Raw genomic sequence first — 18,761 nt, 5'->3', positions numbered from 1 at the left:
GTAGTTGTCCAATCAGATACAGAAACTAAATATTGTGCCATGGATCATAATGTTACTAAGATGTTGTGGGTGAAGAATTTGCTTTTTAAGCTAGGCTTTCTTGTAACCAGACCCATATCTCTCTCTATCGTAATAACAAAATAATGATAATCATCAACACTGCACATAACCCCATTCTTCATGATAGGACAAAGCACATCGAAATGGACAATTTTCATTAGATAGAAGTTGGAAGTGGGTGATATATGTACTCCCTATGTTAGTTCTTTAAATCAGTTGGCCAACATTCTTTCTAAGGAGTAACTACTCCACATCATATTGAGTTGTGTAATAAGTTGGAAATGAATGACATTTATGACCCAACTTGAGGGAAAATGTTATTTATGTAATGTTTTTTTGTATATGTAATGTCTTACCGGTAGTTTTGTCCTTCCACTTGTAATTATGTTCTCCCTAATATAACAAGGCTTGAGCCTCCAAATATTCTGTCTTCTCTCTCTCTTCTCCCAAGGAACTTACTTTCAGAGAATATCCTTCAATACTTCCCATTCATTTGTCAAAATAACTACTTTGGTTAAGAACGTTTTCTAATATTTTATGCTACTTTTAATACCATAATATTTTCTAATGGGTGAAGTGGCAAAATAAATTTCTTCATTCTGACCTTATGCTTGGGGAATTAATTCTGACTATTCATGCAGCTTGGGGAACACTTTTCCTGATTCCAATCTAGTTTTGGGTTATTAATCTTTCCCGAGGAGAAATGGCATTATCATTAGTTTGGTGCTGAGCTGTATGTACAAGTATTGAAACGGATTTTTCCTGTAAATTAGGCAACTCTAATAATTTCTGACACTGCTGCTCAGAGGACAAAATAAAATATACATGTTTTATGTACACATGGAAGGAAAATTTTCACTTTTTTACCCCCAAAGAGCGATATTCCTTTTTACTTTAGATTCTTGTGCTGTGCAAGAAAATGTACCAATAATATATTTAGCTATGCATTTAGAAATATGTGTTTTAGTATGAGCCAAGAAATGCAGAAAAACAACATTTTCTGAAGCATGTAAGATCAATGATGTAGGAGATTATACAACAGGAAACACACTGGCCTAAAAAGTAAATTACGGAAGGCATATTTATTATGTTATTTATTTTTCTTCTCAGTAAAAAACATTGGTCTTTGACATACAAAATACAGCTTCTGACCATCATATATCATGTCTATATCATGTATTTTACCTGCATCTTCTGTTAAAAAGCAAGAGCCATCAGAGCATTTTAGCTGCTCTGCTGCCGTCTTGCTGAGCTCTTCCATGGTGTGGGGGACCCACAAGATCACTCCCTCCCTTCTGTTGTCCTGTGGATCCCATGGGTGGAAAGGGAACACCGTGCATTTCCTTCTGTGCATTTTATCTGTGTTTTTTTTCAAGCAACATAAACACCCGTCAACAACTTTCTCAAACAGATGGTTGGAACAAGAAAGATAATTACCAATAACTGTGGTACCATTTTACAAAGAAAATTTCTAGAAATACAATACCACCTTTGTTAGGATTGTAAGATGATGATGATGATGATGGTCAAATCCTTTCTGGTGGTCTTTTTTTTTTTAATTTTCCTTTTTACTGTTTATGTGCCACTTTAAATGACCCTCAAAATATTGCCTACCAAAAACTTCCGGAAATATGAAAAACTTGATACCTCGGATTTCATGGGAGTAACCATGGAACTCGGACAATTGAGCAGCCTTTGCATCTTCCAGTAGATTAATCAAATTCTTATTTCCACAGATGTGGCTCTCATCTAGTGGTGTATTTCCCCATCTGCGAAGTTCATATGACCCAACAATGATATTATTGTCAAAATTATTTAACAAAATGAGCTATGTTGGAAATTTAATGGTTGAAAATACAAACACCAAGAATACTGAATGATAATGGTCAATAAATGAGGATCTTTCTGGCAAAAGTTATGTTACCTGGATGCCTAACATTCCTACCAAGTGGAGTTGGACAGAATACTTGCCAATATGAACAACTCTATAGCATCGACACTTTTAAAATTATGCTTAAAAAAATCAGTGTACCTTCAAATATTTTATTATTTAATTATTCATCCACTAAAATACAAAGCAATACGCCATTCAGTCCAGCCACTTCAGCCATTATCAAATGGCCCCTTAGTTTCAAAAACTAGATAAAAAGTATGATATAAGCATATTAAATGGGATGCTATGCCAGTAATTTGTCCAGGGCTTTAGGAGTCATATCCCCATTCCATTTATGTGTCAGAATCCATGAGCAAAAGAATAAGTAGTAACAACAAAAAGTGCATGCACAAGAAAGATGCATGATTATATATTGAAGTACATAGATACATGCACCAGAATATTGAGATCAACATTTGCCTTTTTATACATGCAAAACCAACATACAGACCTCAGAAAAAACAATTAAAGAATAACCATATTTAGGAAAACCTTTTCATCAATATGCAAAATCAAATATAATCTCAAAGTTGAAAAAAAGAACATATTTAACCTACCTTGCTTCTAGAATATTTAAAATGAGCATAATTCAGAAATGTGAAATTGAAACAAAGCCAAAACACGACTTTGAGAACGATTCCTTCTGTCTATATAACCTATGTAAAACAAGGGTTAGCTTTCCTACCACCTTTCATAATGTTCTGCCAAACAGTCCTTTTTCTTGTAACAAAATAATATAATTCTAATTACATCCTCACAACTTATGAAACAATGTATGAATGTAATTTCACTTTTAACCTCCCAACATCAAGCTTTTATCTGATTACTTTTCCTTCTTTTATTTTTCCTTCTTTTTCCATTTTAAAGACCACACTGTCAGTATAAAACTAAAAAAAAAACTGAAATGTATCACAATCCTCAACACTTGTTTTCATATGAACACCAAGTTACAAACGTTGTTTGTGAAGATTAAAGAGAAAGAAGGGAGATAAATAGGAAATACGAGAGTTGAATTTAAGGTGAAAGTATTGAGTTGGTTATTATACCCGCTCAATTATATTTTTAGGTTGGTAAAACATGCATATCAAGGAAATTACAAAAATACTCATTGAAACAACCCACACCCACTAAATTACAAGGAAAATTACCAAAAGGGTATGATTTCAATTTCCTACACTAGCGATAGTGAACTCTTTGCACTAATTTCCCATGCTTCTGAAGCTATGCTCACTAAGTCCTTAATCTAGTACAAATCCATTTTTGTGTTCAATATTTTATTAATTATGAAAAAAATAAAAAGAACATACATTTATATTCTTTCTCCCTGTTTGTTAGAAATAAAGCCTAATCTTTAGAATTATATCATTATATGTTGTCCATAACACAAACAGGTAATAATTAATTAAATAAAATAAATAAAAAATAAAAATAAAAAATGATATTTCTAGTTACATTAAAAAGAGAAATATGAAGGAAAATAAAACAAAAACTATTTATTTTTTTTGTTAAGTTCTCCTAAACAATAATAACAATCAAAAGAATGTCATTGCATGTCTAAAAAGCCCTTTTAGGAATAAATGGGACCTAGTAGGCACAAATTTCAACTGGAAACTTTTGTAAAGATTTTGTTTCACATTCCTTTATTGTAGGAGAAAATTTATAAGTGTCACTATAAGTAATTTTCCCTACATTTATATTTCTCTATACTCCCCTCAAGTGGAGCATAGATATTGATCATGCTCGACTTCCCATGAATTTCAATTAATTATTCTTTTACAACTCCTTTTGTTTAGAAATCAGCAAGCAAGTTATTAGCCTTTATAAAAGGTAGACAAACTTCTTGAACCTCAACTTTCTATTCGATAAAATGCCGATCCACTTCAATATGCTTGGTTCTATCACGTTGAACATGCCATTGCATGTCTAAAAAGCCCTTTTAGGAATAAATGGGACCTAGTAGGCACAAATTTCAACTGGAAACTTTTGTAAAGATTTTGTTTCACATTCCTTTATTGTAGGAGAAAATTTATAAGTGTCACTATAAGTAATTTTCCCTACATTTATATTTCTCTATACTCCCCTCAAGTGGAGCATAGATATTGATCATGCTCAACTTCCCATGAATTTCAACTAATTATTCTTTTACAACTCCTTTTGTTTAGAAATCAGCAAGCAAGTTATTAGCCTTTATAAAAGGTAGACAAACTTCTTGAACCTCAACTTTCTATTCGATAAAATGCCGATCCACTTCAATATGCTTGGTTCTATCATGTTGAACTTGCAATAATAATTGTTGATTCTTTTTTTTGGAAAGTAACACTTCGTATTAAGAAAACGACAATATTAATTGCTGCTTTATTATCAAATATAATCTCATAGGATGAATAGTATAGTTGATTCGTAAAATAGATAATAATAAAAGAAAAAAATAGCAAGAATTAAGAGTATGAATTTAACAAGAATATGAGAAGGGAGAGAGAGAATGAAAGAATAATGGGTGGCTCAAAAAGTGTAACTGTTGCTCTCTTCATCTCTATTTATATCAAAGGCCACTATCAAGTACTATGACTATAATACCCTTGTCTGCCCAAACAATAAAAGATAAGGAAAAGAGCTGCCTAGAAAATAAATGCAGCAACCATAAACTAACAAAATAAATAAAGAAAAGTAAGAATGATGCGAACCACATGCCACATACTGACAACCCAAGCCCATTCCAGGTGCTCGCCAAGCCCAGACCTCCCATCGAGTTAGTCTATGGACGTAAGAAGAAGAGGATGGGGCATCCGCATGCATCTGTTATCAATCAAGCCACATCAGCCACGCCCAACACCTAAGGGGAGCAGCTCGTACCAATAGTCCGTTAGAATATTTGATCCTGAAATAGTTAGTTAGAATAATCTATAAAAGTTGCCACCCTCTCTCTCTCTCTCTTAGGAGGTTGAGCCCCTCGGAGATGCTCCTGAGATGAGCAGAACTCACCATTTTTGGTATTAGAGCCTTCAAGGTCCTCGTTGAAGATGCCTAACACCCGTTCCGCCGCCATGGGTGAGAGGGTGGACAGGCTAGAGACCGGACTACACCAAGTAGCCGCGGATATGAAGGAGGTAAAGGAGGCGTTGACTGTCCTATCCCAGAGGAACTGTTTGATTAAAGGTGAGAAGGATGGAGACCAAGAGGAGTCCAGTTAAGGCGGTCAACAACAGGGAAGAGCATGGCTAGGACGGACAACTAAGATCGATTTCCCTTCTTATGTAGGAGTGGACCTGATTCCCTGAATATTCAAGGACGAATAGTACTTTGAATACCATGAGGTCCCTAGTCACCAGAGAGTCGTTGTAGCCTTCATCCACTTGGATGGGGATGCCATACTCTAGTATCAGTGGTTCTGGCAGACTCACTCACAAGTCGCATGGTCAGACTTCATTGATGCCCTCTGTGTTCGCTTTGGACCAACTGGGTATGAAAATTACGATGAAATCCTTTCCAAGCTTAAGCGGACAAGGGTGGTGCAAGAGTACTAGGTAGAGTTTGAGAAGCTAGCAACACGGGTTCATGCATGGCCGGATAACGCTCTGGTCGGCAGCTTCATCAGGGGTTTGCGAGATGACATTCGCTTGGAGGTCAAGGCACTATGTCCCATGACCCTATTAGCGGCAATAGAATTGACCACTCCTAAAGACCCCTCCCCAAACTGATGGGTTATTACCTCGACCAATTGGGGAGGCAAGCACCAATCGGCCCACAAAAGACGCAGGAAGAAATTTGACCACCAAAAGCATTGTCCCCTTCAAACATCTCTCATGGGCTTAGATGCAAGCCCAACGGGAGAAGGGATTATGCTACAATTGCGACGAGAAGTTCGGGTCAGGCCACCGATGCAAAGCACAACAGTTCATCCTATTGCACACAGATGAGCCAGAAGGGAAGCTAGAAGAGGTGGATATAGCAGGAGCGGTTCAAGGTGATGGTGAGGCTGAAGACGAAGCTCCGGAGATATCCTTACAGGCCCTCACCGACAGAACCTCAGTTCATTCCATGAAAGTCAGTAGGAAGCTTCGGGGAAGAATCATATCCATCCTCATCGACAGTGGGAGCTCCCTCAACTTCATCACTCAGGTGCTCTTTCGTCAGCTAGGGGTGTCCACGATTCGGTTAACCGAACCATGGGCAATTTTTGCAAACCGAACCGGTGGTACCAATTTTTCCATTTCTCCAAACCGAAACCAAACTGGTACCACCGGTTAACTGGTCCATCGGTTTTGATTTTTGACCGGTTTCAGTTCTTCAATTTTTCAGTTTTTTATATTTATAATATATATTATATAAATATATGTATAATATTATATTATAAATAATAAATTATATATAATACATTATAAATATTTTTAAAATATATAATATATATAATATAATTATAAATATAATATAAGTATATATTTATATATAATATATAGAAAGTATGTGACATATATTAAAAATATATATAAAATATACATATAAATATATACCAACGGTTCGGTTAACCACCAGTTTTTTTGTAGGTTAACCGAAAATCAAACCAGCCCTTCGGTTTTTCAAAAATTCCAAAACGAAACTGAACCGATAGGTTTGGTTAACTGCATTTTGTAGTTCGGTTTTCTCGGTTCGGTTCGGTTTTTGGTTTTTTAGATTTTCATGGACACCCCTATCGCCAGCTAGGTATGGCCATTCAATACACCCACCCCTTTGATGTCCATGTGGCAAATGGTAAAAAAATCAACTATGAAGGAGTTTGCAAAAATGAGACCTTACACATACAAGGACACAACTTCGTCTTGGACCTTCACCCCTTGGATTTTAGTGGGGCCGATGTAGTCCTTAGAATCCAATGGCTACGACAATTGGGCCCCGCCCTATGTGATTGGACAGCTATGACCATGGATTTCCATGTGGACAAAAAGTTGTGCCACTTGCAAGGAAACAATCCCGACGGGCCTACATACGAAGGAGTTTAGGCATTTCTAAAGTTGTGTGACCCCACGGCTCACCCGATATTGCTACAAATGGGCCTGGAACCCATACAACCCACCCTCACAAGCAGCGAGGACTGGCAGCCCAGCTACGAACAAACGCAGGCCCTTAACAAGATTTTGGACCAGTACTCCATGGTCTTTGGTGAACCTCAGCAATTGCCCCCAAACCAAAGCCAAGAACATCGCATTCCCTTGTTACTCGGGTCCGACCCTACCAACGTCCAACCCTACCGTTACCCTCATTACTAGAAGACGGAAATAGACAAAATAGTGGGGGAGCTTTTGGGGAAAGGACTCATTCAGCCCAACACCAATCCTTTCTCTTCCCCAGCCCTCTTGGTTAAAAAGAAATATGGGAATTGGAGATTTTTTGTGGACTATCAGGCTTTAAATCAAATCACTGTCAAGGACTGATTCCCCATTCCGATGATTGATGAATTGCTGGATGAGTTGGTCCATGCCAGAATATTTTCCAAAATGGACCTAAGATCCGGATATCACTAGATACGGGTCCATAGGGATGATGTGCACAAGACCGCTTTCCGGACCCATGACAGGCACTATGAGTTCACTATCATGCCATTCGAGTTATCCAAGGCCCCATCTACCTTCCAAGCCATCATGAACAACCTCTTTTGTCCCTATTTGCGACAATTCATTATGGTTTTCTTCAACGACATATTTGTTTACAGTCAGAACTGGGATTCTCACCTTAATCACCTAATGATAACACTAGAAATCTTAAGGGTCAACCAATTTTTTGCAAAACGGTCTAAATGCACTTTGGGGTAGACCCAGATCCATTATTTGGGGCATGTAGTTTCAGCTGGACTGATTAAAGCAGACCCAGACAAGATCAAAAGTATGCAAGACTAGCCCACCCCAGGTCCAATGCAGGCTCTAAGGGGATTTTTGGGCCTAACAGGCTATTACCGGAGATTTATAGCAGGATACAGGTTGCTGGCAGCCCCCTAATCCAATTGTTGGAGTCATTCTTTTGGACCCCAGAAGCCCAACAGGCCTTTTGAGGCCCTTAAACAAGCCATGTCCACTGCCCCAATGCTGGCCTTACCCAACTTCAACGACATCTTCATACTTGAGTATAACGCTTCTGGTACCGGGTTGGGTGCTGTCCTGATGCAGAAGGGGCAGCCTATCTCTTATTTTAGCAAAGCCTTGTCGGCACATGCCCAAGCCCAATCCACTTATGTTAAGGAGCTCATGGCTATTGTATTTGCAGTTCAAAAATGGTGGGCCTATCTTCTAGGCCGACAATTTATAATCAAAATGTACCAATGTATCCTAAAGTATCTTCTAGAGCAGCGAGTCCACACAATTGATCAGCAAAAATGGATTTCCAAGTTATTGGGCTATGATTACATCATAGAATATAAACCGGGCCCAACAAACAAGGCTGCAGATGCTCTGTCTAGGGTGGTGGAACTAAGCCAGTTGGTAAGCTCCCAACCCAGTTACCCCCTCTTTGAAGCAATCTGACGAGAAGCTCATGAATCTAAAGGGTTGGAACCCCCAAGGGAGAAATGCCATCAGGACCCTACCTCAGTTAAAGAGTATACAGTGCACGGCCCAACCTTATTCTACAAGGGACGGTTTGTTCTACCGGCTTCTTCGACCCACATCCCTGCCTTACTCTAGCTCTTCCATGACTCAGCCCAAGGCGGGCCACTCAGGGGTGTTGTGAACCTACAAAAAGTTGGCAGCCCACTACTACTGGACTGGCATGAAGGAGAGGGTTCGACAACATGTAGCCTCTTGCTCAGTCTATCAACAGCACAAGTATGATTCTCAAGCACCACTAGGGTTGATGCAGCCACTGAAGATCCTAGAGATGGTCTAGGAGGAAGCCTCCATGGACTTTATCACCGATTTGCCGAAATCCGGGAGGAAATCAGTCATCATGGTCGTGGTGGACCAGCTAAGCAAATACGGACATTTTTCAGCACTTCCCCACCCATATACCGCAGAAATGGTAGCCGATGTGTTCGTTAGGGACGTAGCTAAACTTCACAGAACACCCAAAGCTATCGTCTCTGACCGTGACCCAACTTTCTTAAGCAAGTTTTGGAAGGAGTATTTCCACCTCCAAGGAACAAAATTAAGCCACTCCACATGCTATCACCCCCAGTCCGACATCCAGATAGAGGTAGTGAACAGATGTCTCGAGGCCTACTTGCGGTGCTTCGCCAACAACAAACCCAAGCAATGGACCAAATGGCTTCTATGGGCCAAGTATTGGTACAATTCTACCTTCCAACCAACTGCTAGAATGTCCCCCTTCAAGGCTTTGTATGGCTGGGAACCGCCATCCATATTTCTGTACGAACCCGGCTCCACCACTGTAGCAGCGATCGAAGCTCAGTTGACAGCCAGGGATGACATATTGAAGCTACTACAGGAGAACCTTTATCGAACCCAACAAAGGATGAAAAGGCACTATGACAAGAAGCACGATTCGTGGAACACCAAGTCGGAGATTTTGTCTATCTTAAGATACAGCCCTACCGATAGGTGACCCTGGCCCAAACTCTCTCCCAGGTATTTCATACCCTACAAAATACTGGAAAGAATCGGCCCTCTCGCCTACCGTTTGGATTTGCCCACTTCCACCTGACTGCACCTAGTGTTCCACATGCAATGTTCAAAAGGTTTGTCGGATCTGACGCCATCACCAGCCCCAGCTTACCAGAGTTCATAGAAGATGGCAGCCTAGTCATCGAACATCTGCGCATCATCGATTTCAGATGGGTAAAGACGAGAAAGAGGTTCACCCAACAAGCACTGGTCTAGTCGGCTGGCCTGCCCGTGGAGGATGCTACTTGGGAGCCCTATTGGCAGCTCCAGAACCAGTTTCTTAATCTCCTAGGCTCATTCCAAGTGCTCACCAAGCCCAGACCTCCCATCGAGTTAGTCTATGGACGTAAGAAGAAGAGGATGGGACGTTTGCATGCATCCGTTATCAATCAAGCCATATCAGCCATGCCCAACACCTGAGGGGAGCAGCTCGTACCAGTAGTTCGTTAGAATATTCGATCCTGAAATAGTTAGTAAGAATAATCTGTAAAAGCTGCCACCCACTCTATAAAAAGGGGGGAGCTCGATGGTTTTAGGGCATGAATGAGAATTCTCTCTCTCTCTCTCTCTCAGCTGCCACCCACTAGAGAACAAGTTAGGACACCATTGGATGGAGGATCAAGAGACAAATCAATCATACAGCAAGTTTATTCTAGATGGAAAAAAGACAAAGCCACATCAGCATATGCTAGTTAGCAAGTTAGCAAGTTCTCAAGAGTCGGTTAAGAAAGTTAACAAGGAAATTGAAGAATTTGTTGAGATTACAACTAATCAAGAATGAACTCTATTGTAACCAATCAAGAGTCAATTCAATATAAGTGAAAGATGTAATGGGAAAAAATGAGAAGAAATAAGATCCAAATTCATGCATCATCATCATCACTTTCAGCCATCTTCTTCTTGCCCTATCTTGAATCCTCTCTGTAACATACCTATTCTCAGAACCTGGGCAAGCCTAACAAAAGTGGTATTAGAGCTTGACTGCAACAACAAGCTTTGCTGATCAGAATGCCTAGCACGAGGTCAAAGATGGTGGACAAATGGATCGATCGACTAGAAGTAGGGCAACATAAAGTTTCAAACGACATTCAGAAGTTAAAGGAAACCTTGTCAATGGTAGTGGTGCAGTTGCAAAAGGGGGCGACAATCAGTAATCGTGATGGTGAACAAGAAGGAACTAGTGGAGATGGTGGTCATGAAGGCAATACTAGAAGAAACAAACCATTTATAGCGCAACTGGAGTTCCCAACTTTGATCGGCAGCGATCCCATTTTGTGGATTTTTAAAGCTAAGAGGTATTTTGAATTCCACGATACTCCCAATAATCAAAGAGTCCTTATTGCTTTGTTTCACTTAAGAGGGGAAAGCCATTTTATGGTTCCAATGGTTCCAACAATCCCACCCCCAAGTAGATTGGGCTGATTTGACTAAAGCCCTATGTGTTCATTTTGAGTCATCGGGATTTGAGGGTTTTGACGAAGCCCTATCGGAATTCCAGCAATAGGGCTCAGTCAGGGATTATTATCTGGGATTTGAAACACTGGTGACTAAGGTGCAAGGGTGGCTGGAAAAACTCTATTAGGATACTTTATCAAAGGGCTTAGGGAGGAAATTTGTGTGGAGATGAAGGCAATGTAGCCTACCTCCAAGTTAGCTGTTGTGGATCTCGCACGGTTACAAGAAGAATAGTTCAGTCATTTAAGAAGGGTAAGGTTTTACAGAATTGAACCCACAACCTTCTTGTTGAACCACTGGCACCCAAGATTGAACCTCTCCCAAGCCCAATTTTAAAACACCACCAAGAATTGAGGTAGAGTCACCTAAGAACCTAACTAATACCACACAGGCCATAATAACCTATGAACAACTTTCGTGGGCTGAGATACAGGCTCAATGAGATCACAGGTTGTGTTATAACTATGATGAACGATTTGGACCAGGCCATCGCTGTAAGACCCAACAAATCTTCTTGTTATGGGCGGAGGATGGAATAGATGCAAAACCCTCTAGTCTTGTATTAAAGGGTTATGAAGGAGAAAACCTCATGGAGTTATCGATCCCAAAGGTATCCTTACGAGTCGTAGGAGGTCAAGGGTCATCCCAAACCATGTGAGTAGCTGTGCTGCTAATGGACCGGCAAGTTTCTATTACTAGTGGAAGTGGCAGTACTTTAAATTTTGTGACCCTAGCCCTTACCAAGTGGTTGGGCCTTGAACCACATTCTTTCCCTTCATTCAAGGTACATGTAGTAGATGGAAACCACCTGAAGTGTGAAGAAGTCTGCAAGATGTTGCAAAAATGTACCAATTCAAATTCAGGACTACATGGTGAGAGCCGACTTATACCCCTTCAAATTAGTGGTGTGGATATTGTACTGGGGTGCATTTGTTCAAACAATTGGGCCCAATACTTAGTGACTAGCAAAAACAAAAATGACAATGGAATTCTCCTTGGGAGGGAAATAGTACCATATACAAGGGTTGCAACCAGCTCCAATGCAAGCCCAAGGCCTGAAAACAATCATGAGAAGCCTTCATAAAGCTTAGCCAAATGTATTCATGCAGACGGGGCTTGAGCCACCAGCCTAGTTCTTAGATCCAATCACCCAAAACTCATACTTGACTTCGGCCAGCAACAGTGGAAATAAGTGTTAGCTGAATTTGCTGATGTGTTTGAGGAACCACAACAGCTTCCTCCACACAGGGTAAAGGACCATCACAGAGAAATTATGTTGGGTGCACCTCCAGCAAATGTCAGACCTTACCATTACCCTCACTCACAAAAAAGCTGAAATCGAGAAAGAAGTGCAGAGAATCCTCCGAAAGCAGTTCATTTGACCTAGCTCCAGCCCTTTTTCTTCACCGGTGCTCCTCATTGAGAAAAAAGATGGCACATGGAGATTTTGCATCAATTATAGAGCGCTCAACAAAATAACAGTTAAAGATCACTTTCCAATTCCACTCATTGTTGAGCTATTTGGTGAGTTGCAATTGGCCACTATATTCTCAATGTTAGACCTAAGGTCCGGATATCATCAAGTTCACATGAACCCAGCTGATGGTCATTATGAATTTCTGGTCATGAGTGGATGCATTTGAAAGAGGCTTAAACTGGCAGTATAGACGAACAAAAATGGGTATACAAAATAATGGGATTTGATTATGTCATTAAATACAAGCCCTTAGATTCTGATAGAGTGGTTGATGCTCTCTCTCGGGTCCATGAATTTGATTATGTCATTAAATACAAGCCCTTAGATTCTGATAGAGTGGTTGATGCTCTCTCTCGGGTCCATGAACTTCACATGACCACCATATCCAAACCAGTCTATTCCCTAGTGGAGTTTATAAAGCATGAAGCCTCAGCTGATTCCAAGTTACAGGCCATTTGTGACAAATAGGCTCCACAATTGTCAAGGTGATGCCTAGGTGGGTGCCTAGGCAACAAGGCGCCCTTTGAGGCTCGCTTCGCCTAATCACCAAGCAGTTTTGTACTATGTATTATAAAATACTTCTTTATTCTTTATTTTTTGACATTATAGTTATAAAATGGGCACTATTAAACTAAAATATTCATTTTGTGTGTTTATATACTAATTTCTTTTTATTATTATCTTATTTGTTAGGGTTTAATCAATACAGACATTGCTAAATGTTGTATTGAACCCTCAAAGACTTTAAAACCTGAACCAATCGGCATCTGTATAAGCCTCTAACTTCAAATGTCCATGATCAACAAACAATATGCCTCTACCTGGGCGTCCCTTCAAATAGGCAAGTATCCTGTCAATAGCCTCCCAATGCTAAACTTGTGGAGCATGCATGTATTAACTCACCACACTCACTGCATAAGAGATATCGGGTCGTGTCAGGCATAAGTACAGCAACCAGCCCACCAATTTCCGGTACCTTCCAACATCCTTTACTAGCTCACCGTCTAAAGCATTCATCCTGTGATTCAGATCAATAGGAGTATCAGCTGCCCTCACCCCTAGTTTCATGTCTCCTATAGTAAGTCCAAAGCATACTTCCTCTATGAAATGAAGATCCCATGCTTGGACCTTGCCACCTCAATGCCCAAGAAATACTTCAGCTCCCCAAGGTCTTTAATCTCAAATTCCTTGTCCGGGTTCCTCTTCAAGGTATCAATCTTACTCAGATCATTTCCTATGACTACAATGTAATCCACATACACTATCAACATGGACACCAATGATCCCCTCCATTTCACAAGTAGAGTATGATCAAATTGAGTTTGAGTATAGCCAAATACAGTTAATGCACTTCTAAACCTGTCAAACCAAGCTCTACGTGATTGCTTCTAACCATGTAAAGACTTCTTTAATCTACATACCATTCCTTTAGCTACATCATTATAAAAACCGGCTGGAAGATCCATGTACACCCCCTCTTGCAGGTCTCCATTAAGAAAAGCACTCTTCACATCAAGTTGGAAGAAGAGCCAAGAGTAGATAGCTACTAGTGATGGGAGAATCCGAACTGAACTCATCGTTGCCACTAGTGCAAAAGTCTAGAAGTAATCTGTCCCATAAGTCTAAGTGCACCCTTTTGCAACCAGCCTCGCCTTGTACCTTTCTATGATTTCATCAGCCTTGTACTTTTATATCTTTTATCAATAACAGTGCATTTTATTAAATATTTTTTTGATGAATTGCATTTTATTAAATATTGAGAAATTACATAGCAAAGGAGCTAAAAAATCTTAACTCCCTAATACATCAATGCACACAAACCGTAAATTAATTACAAAACAGCTCATCAGCCCTGTACTTCACTGTATAAACCCATCTACATCCAATTGTCTCATTGCCATCAGGTAAATCCACAATCTCCCATGTCTCACTTTTAATTAATGCTTTCATTTCCTCCTGCATAGTTGTCTTCCACTCAGGTTTGGAGAGAACCTCACTAACACTCCTGGGTATAGACATAGTCAAGGGAAGAAAGGAAGGCCCGATAGGAGGGAGATAACCCATTGTAGGAAAGATAGTGCGAGATGCAATGAGCAATACAATTCCTCTACCCTTTTCGGAGTGCAATAGGAAGATTTAAGTCATATGCAACAGTGTTAGGAACAAGGGTGGTAGTATCAACAGGAACTAAACCATTAGAGGAAACAAGTGGTACTAGGTCTATGTCAATCAATCCTAGAATCTCCAATGAGCCGATAAGTAGACCTGTTCATGGGTCGGGTACCTCGGACGGGCTTGAGCATGTGTTTTAGCCCGCGGGCTTGACCTCGGGCCTAAAAGCCCGAGCCCAACTATTTTACGGACCGGGCTCGGGATTTGTTAAAAGAGCCCGGCCCGGCCCGACTTTTCCTAAACTGCCTAACCCTAACCGTAAATACTTAAAAATTTTCTTTTCATTCTACTTTCTCACTCTCACTCTCAGAAGCGGCTCTCATTTCTCCCTCTCAACTCTCAGAACCAGCGAACCCAGCTGCACCTACGAACTCAGTCACCGGTGGCAGACGCCACCAGAACTAGTCATCTCTCTCTTCGGCAGTTCTCTCTCTCTCTCTCTCTCCAGTCAACACCGTTTTCATCTTCTTTCTTCTCATTCTCAATTCTCTATCTTCTTAGAACTAGGTCTTCTATCTTCTCAGTTCTCTCTCCAGCTGGCGCCACCAGAACCCAGGCGCACCGTTTTCATTCTACGAACTCGGGCACCGGCGGCTGGCACCACCAGATCTAGATCGTCTCTCTCTTGAGCGGTGAGTTCTCTTTTTCTCTCTCTCTGGCCGGCACTGTTGTCATCTTCTATCTTCTCACCTTCTCAGTTTCTATTCTCACTCTCAGACTCCCAGGAATCGGCGAACTCAGCAGGCACCATTCTCTCAATCCTTAGAGGGCACTGGCGCTCAGACTCCCAGGTCGGGCTTTGGGCCTTTTATGAGGGTTGGGCCCGGACCCAAGTTTTAGGCCCGTTGGTCAGGCCTGAAAAATTTATGTTAATAAAGAGCAAAAGCCCGGCCCGGCCCAGCCCATGAAAAGGTCTACCGATAAGGAATGACATGGGTTCCTTTGTTGTGGAATCAACCTCCCTATGTTGTCGTATACGTTGTCATGTAAGACACTGAGAGACCAGACGCAATGAAGGTGGCAAAGTGGGTGGTGTAGGTGAGTTTGGCACTAGAGTGGGCAAAGGAGCTAGAACAGGAAGTGGTATAGATTGCTCACTTCCTTCCCCAAAATATTCCCCCTGAGAAAAACCTCCCAAGAAAAAAGATGTGAACCCAAAAAAAAGTGACATCCATAGTAATATACCGACTCCCTAAAATTGTATCATAACAACAATTCCCCTTATGATTTCCTACATACCCAAGGAAGACACGCTTCTTCGCCTTAGGGTCCAACTTTGAACGGTGAGGGCCAAGAATATGGACAAAGCATGCACATCCAAACACCCTTAAAGGAACATGGAACATCTCCCCTTCAGGAAAACGAAGGCTAAATGAAGTACTATATCCAAGAACACGAGAGGGTACCCTGGTTAATCAAGAAAACTGTTGTAAGGACTACGTCACCCCAAAAACAAACTGGAACTGTAGAGCTCACCATCATACTTCTTGCTACTTTTTTTTGATAAATCATACTTCTTGTTACTTCCACAATATGTTTGTTCTTCCTTTCGGCTACATCATTCTATTGTGGAGTGTACATACAACTGCTCTAGTGGACTACTCCATGCTCCAACAAGTATGATGCCAGGTTTTTCTCAAAGTATTCCTTGGCATTGTCTGATTTAAACAATTTCACACGTACCCCAAACTGCGTCAATACCATCTGATGGAACTGTTGTACCAAAGAACATACCTCATCACAGGATGTCATCAAATATATCCAAGAGTATCAAGAATAATCATCTATAAACAAAAGAAAATACCAATAGACACCTATAGAAGAGATATGATATGTTCATCACTCATCAGCATGAACAATATAAAAAAACGAAGAACATCTTTTATTACTTGCTTTAAATGAATGTCTACAACGCTTTCCAAGTTGGCAACCCTCACACTCTAAGCTGGACAAACTGACAGACTCAAATAACTTTGGGAACAAAAAACGCAAAGAAGCAAAAGATATATGCCCTAATCTAACCCACTGACTCTAACCCATTATCCCTGCTAACATGATGACTCTGATGACTAGGAAGCACATCAAGAAGATAGATTTCATTCACCTCACGACCGCTCTCAATCATCCTCTTTGATTCTAGATCCTACAAAACATAATGACTAGGAGAAAAAATCACTGAACAATTCAAATTCTTTGTTAAACTACTTGTTAGCGTAGGGGTCTTTTTGTCTTTATACCTTGATTGATGTTGCTGATCTGTAATGTTGTGTTGAAACATGTGCTCTTAACTTAAGTAAGGGCACATAGGTCTTTTCAGTTATGTTTTAATAATAATATAAATACTTACTGGCCGACTGGGAGAAGTCAAGTTGACTCTTTCAGTTCGAACCAGAATTCTCTCTTCTCTCTCTCTCTTTCTCTCTTTCTCTCTTTCTTTATCACTTTTTCTTCTTCTACATAACTGAACTCAGTCAGACCGAACTCTAAGGTAGACCTGAATTATAACATGGTATCAGAGCCAGGTTAAATCTGCCTAGATTTCTGCTTGCCTAGGGTTCATTCTCTGCGCACCCTATCTAGGGTTTTCTTCTTTCTTTTCTGTGTTCGATTGGAGATAAGGGAAAGGGCTGAAAAGGAGTGATCGCCCTCTTCCCTTGGGGGTCTCTATGCCTCCAGTCAGGTCGTATGTGGTCGGTTGCTGTGATTTCTGAGATCGCCCTCTCCTAGTAGAGGAAGAATAGAGGGCCGAACTGTGTGTGGCTGTTGTGTGTGGACTGCTCTCCTGCTCGCATGGGTGTTACTTCAGCGATAAGGTAAGGGATTTCAGTGCATGATATCTGTTATGGATTAAATAGGAGGTGTGTTTCAGACCATTTGCTAGGGTTTCGACCAGTAAGAGCTAGGGTTTATGCTGGTTTCTTTGTGCATTTTGAAGGAAGAGATATGATCATATACTGGTGAGATTTCAGGTAGTTGTAGGAGTAGGGTTTGTGGTGTAAAGAGCACACATTCCAGCAACAATTAGTGCTGCAATCAGTGTGACAGGTGTGACCTATTGGTGTGTACTGTGCAGATCTCAGTGATAATAGAATTCAACAAGTGTGCAGAATTGGTGATAACATAATGGGAGACAATAAGGATTATAAACCTAGTGTGATGGTGCCTATAGACTACCTGAATGTTCAAATGACCTCCATTAAGTTAAATGGAGAGAATTATGTGCCTTGGGATAAATCCGTTGAAGTCTTTCTGAAGGCAAAGAAGAAGGTAAAACACATCAGAGAGGAGAAACCCTCCTCTGACTCTCACGAGTATGAAGACTAGGAGCAAGAGGATGCTCAGATCATCACATGGTTGTGGAACAGTATGGAACCCAGGATTAGTGTGAACTTCATGTTCCTTGATACTGGCAAAGATGTGTGGGACCATGCGAAGAAATTGTATTCGGGGCAGGACAATACAACCAAAGTTTATCAGCTTTATCAAGAGTACTTTAATCTGCAACAGGGCAATCAGAGTCTTGAGGAGTACTATGCCAACATAGGAACATACGTAATGAGTTGAATGTCTATCATCCTCTCACTTCTGATGTCAAGATTCAACAACAACAGAGAGAGTAGCTAGATGTGACTAGATTTTTGGTGGGACTAAAGTCTGAAAATGAACCAGTACGGGCTAAGATATTAGGGGGATCAGCTCTTCCGTCCCTAGAAGAGGTATTTGCTCGACTTCGGAGGATTTCTATCGGATCTACTGAGAACTCTAATATCTCAGATAGATCTGCCTTTGCTGCATCGAGAGGCCGTGGTGGTAGAGGTGGAGCTTGGGGAGCTCAGTCTGGCCGTGGTGTTGGTAGTGGTTCTGCATATGGCCGAAGTGGCAATGGTGGGTCTACTTATAATCGTGGTGGTGGTCGTACTGGAAGCAGAGATTCAGGGGGAGCCCGTGGTAGAGAACGTAGCTCAGGCCCGAGGAAGTGCACTCATTGTGGTATGGATGGACATACCATCAACTATTGTTATGATTTACATGGTCCTCCCTCAACCTGGGCCAATCA

At 40.8% G+C, this 18,761-nt stretch overlaps 1 protein-coding gene across 3 annotated transcripts in view; it reads right to left on the bottom strand.

The window, feature by feature from the left end:
• Positions 1-1,116: 1,116 nt before the first annotated feature.
• Positions 1,117-18,761, bottom strand: part of LOC104612424 (potassium channel SKOR-like) — a 62,343-nt gene continuing 44,698 nt past the window's right edge. For all 3 annotated transcript variants that reach the window (XM_088901028.1, XM_010279869.3, XM_088901027.1), the window contains 2 exons: positions 1,708-1,829; positions 1,117-1,419 (listed from right to left, as the gene is read on the bottom strand). In XM_088901028.1, the coding sequence (XP_088757154.1) occupies positions 1,151-1,419; positions 1,708-1,829 (391 nt within the window). In that variant the 3' untranslated portion in view covers positions 1,117-1,150. The remainder of the gene's footprint in view (positions 1,420-1,707; positions 1,830-18,761) is intronic.

Source organism: Nelumbo nucifera, chromosome 3 (assembly GCF_055504915.1).
Source record: "Nelumbo nucifera cultivar China Antique chromosome 3, China Antique-T2T, whole genome shotgun sequence".
NCBI lineage: Eukaryota > Viridiplantae > Streptophyta > Magnoliopsida > Proteales > Nelumbonaceae > Nelumbo > Nelumbo nucifera.
This window is presented reverse-complemented; position numbering and strand designations above follow the sequence as displayed.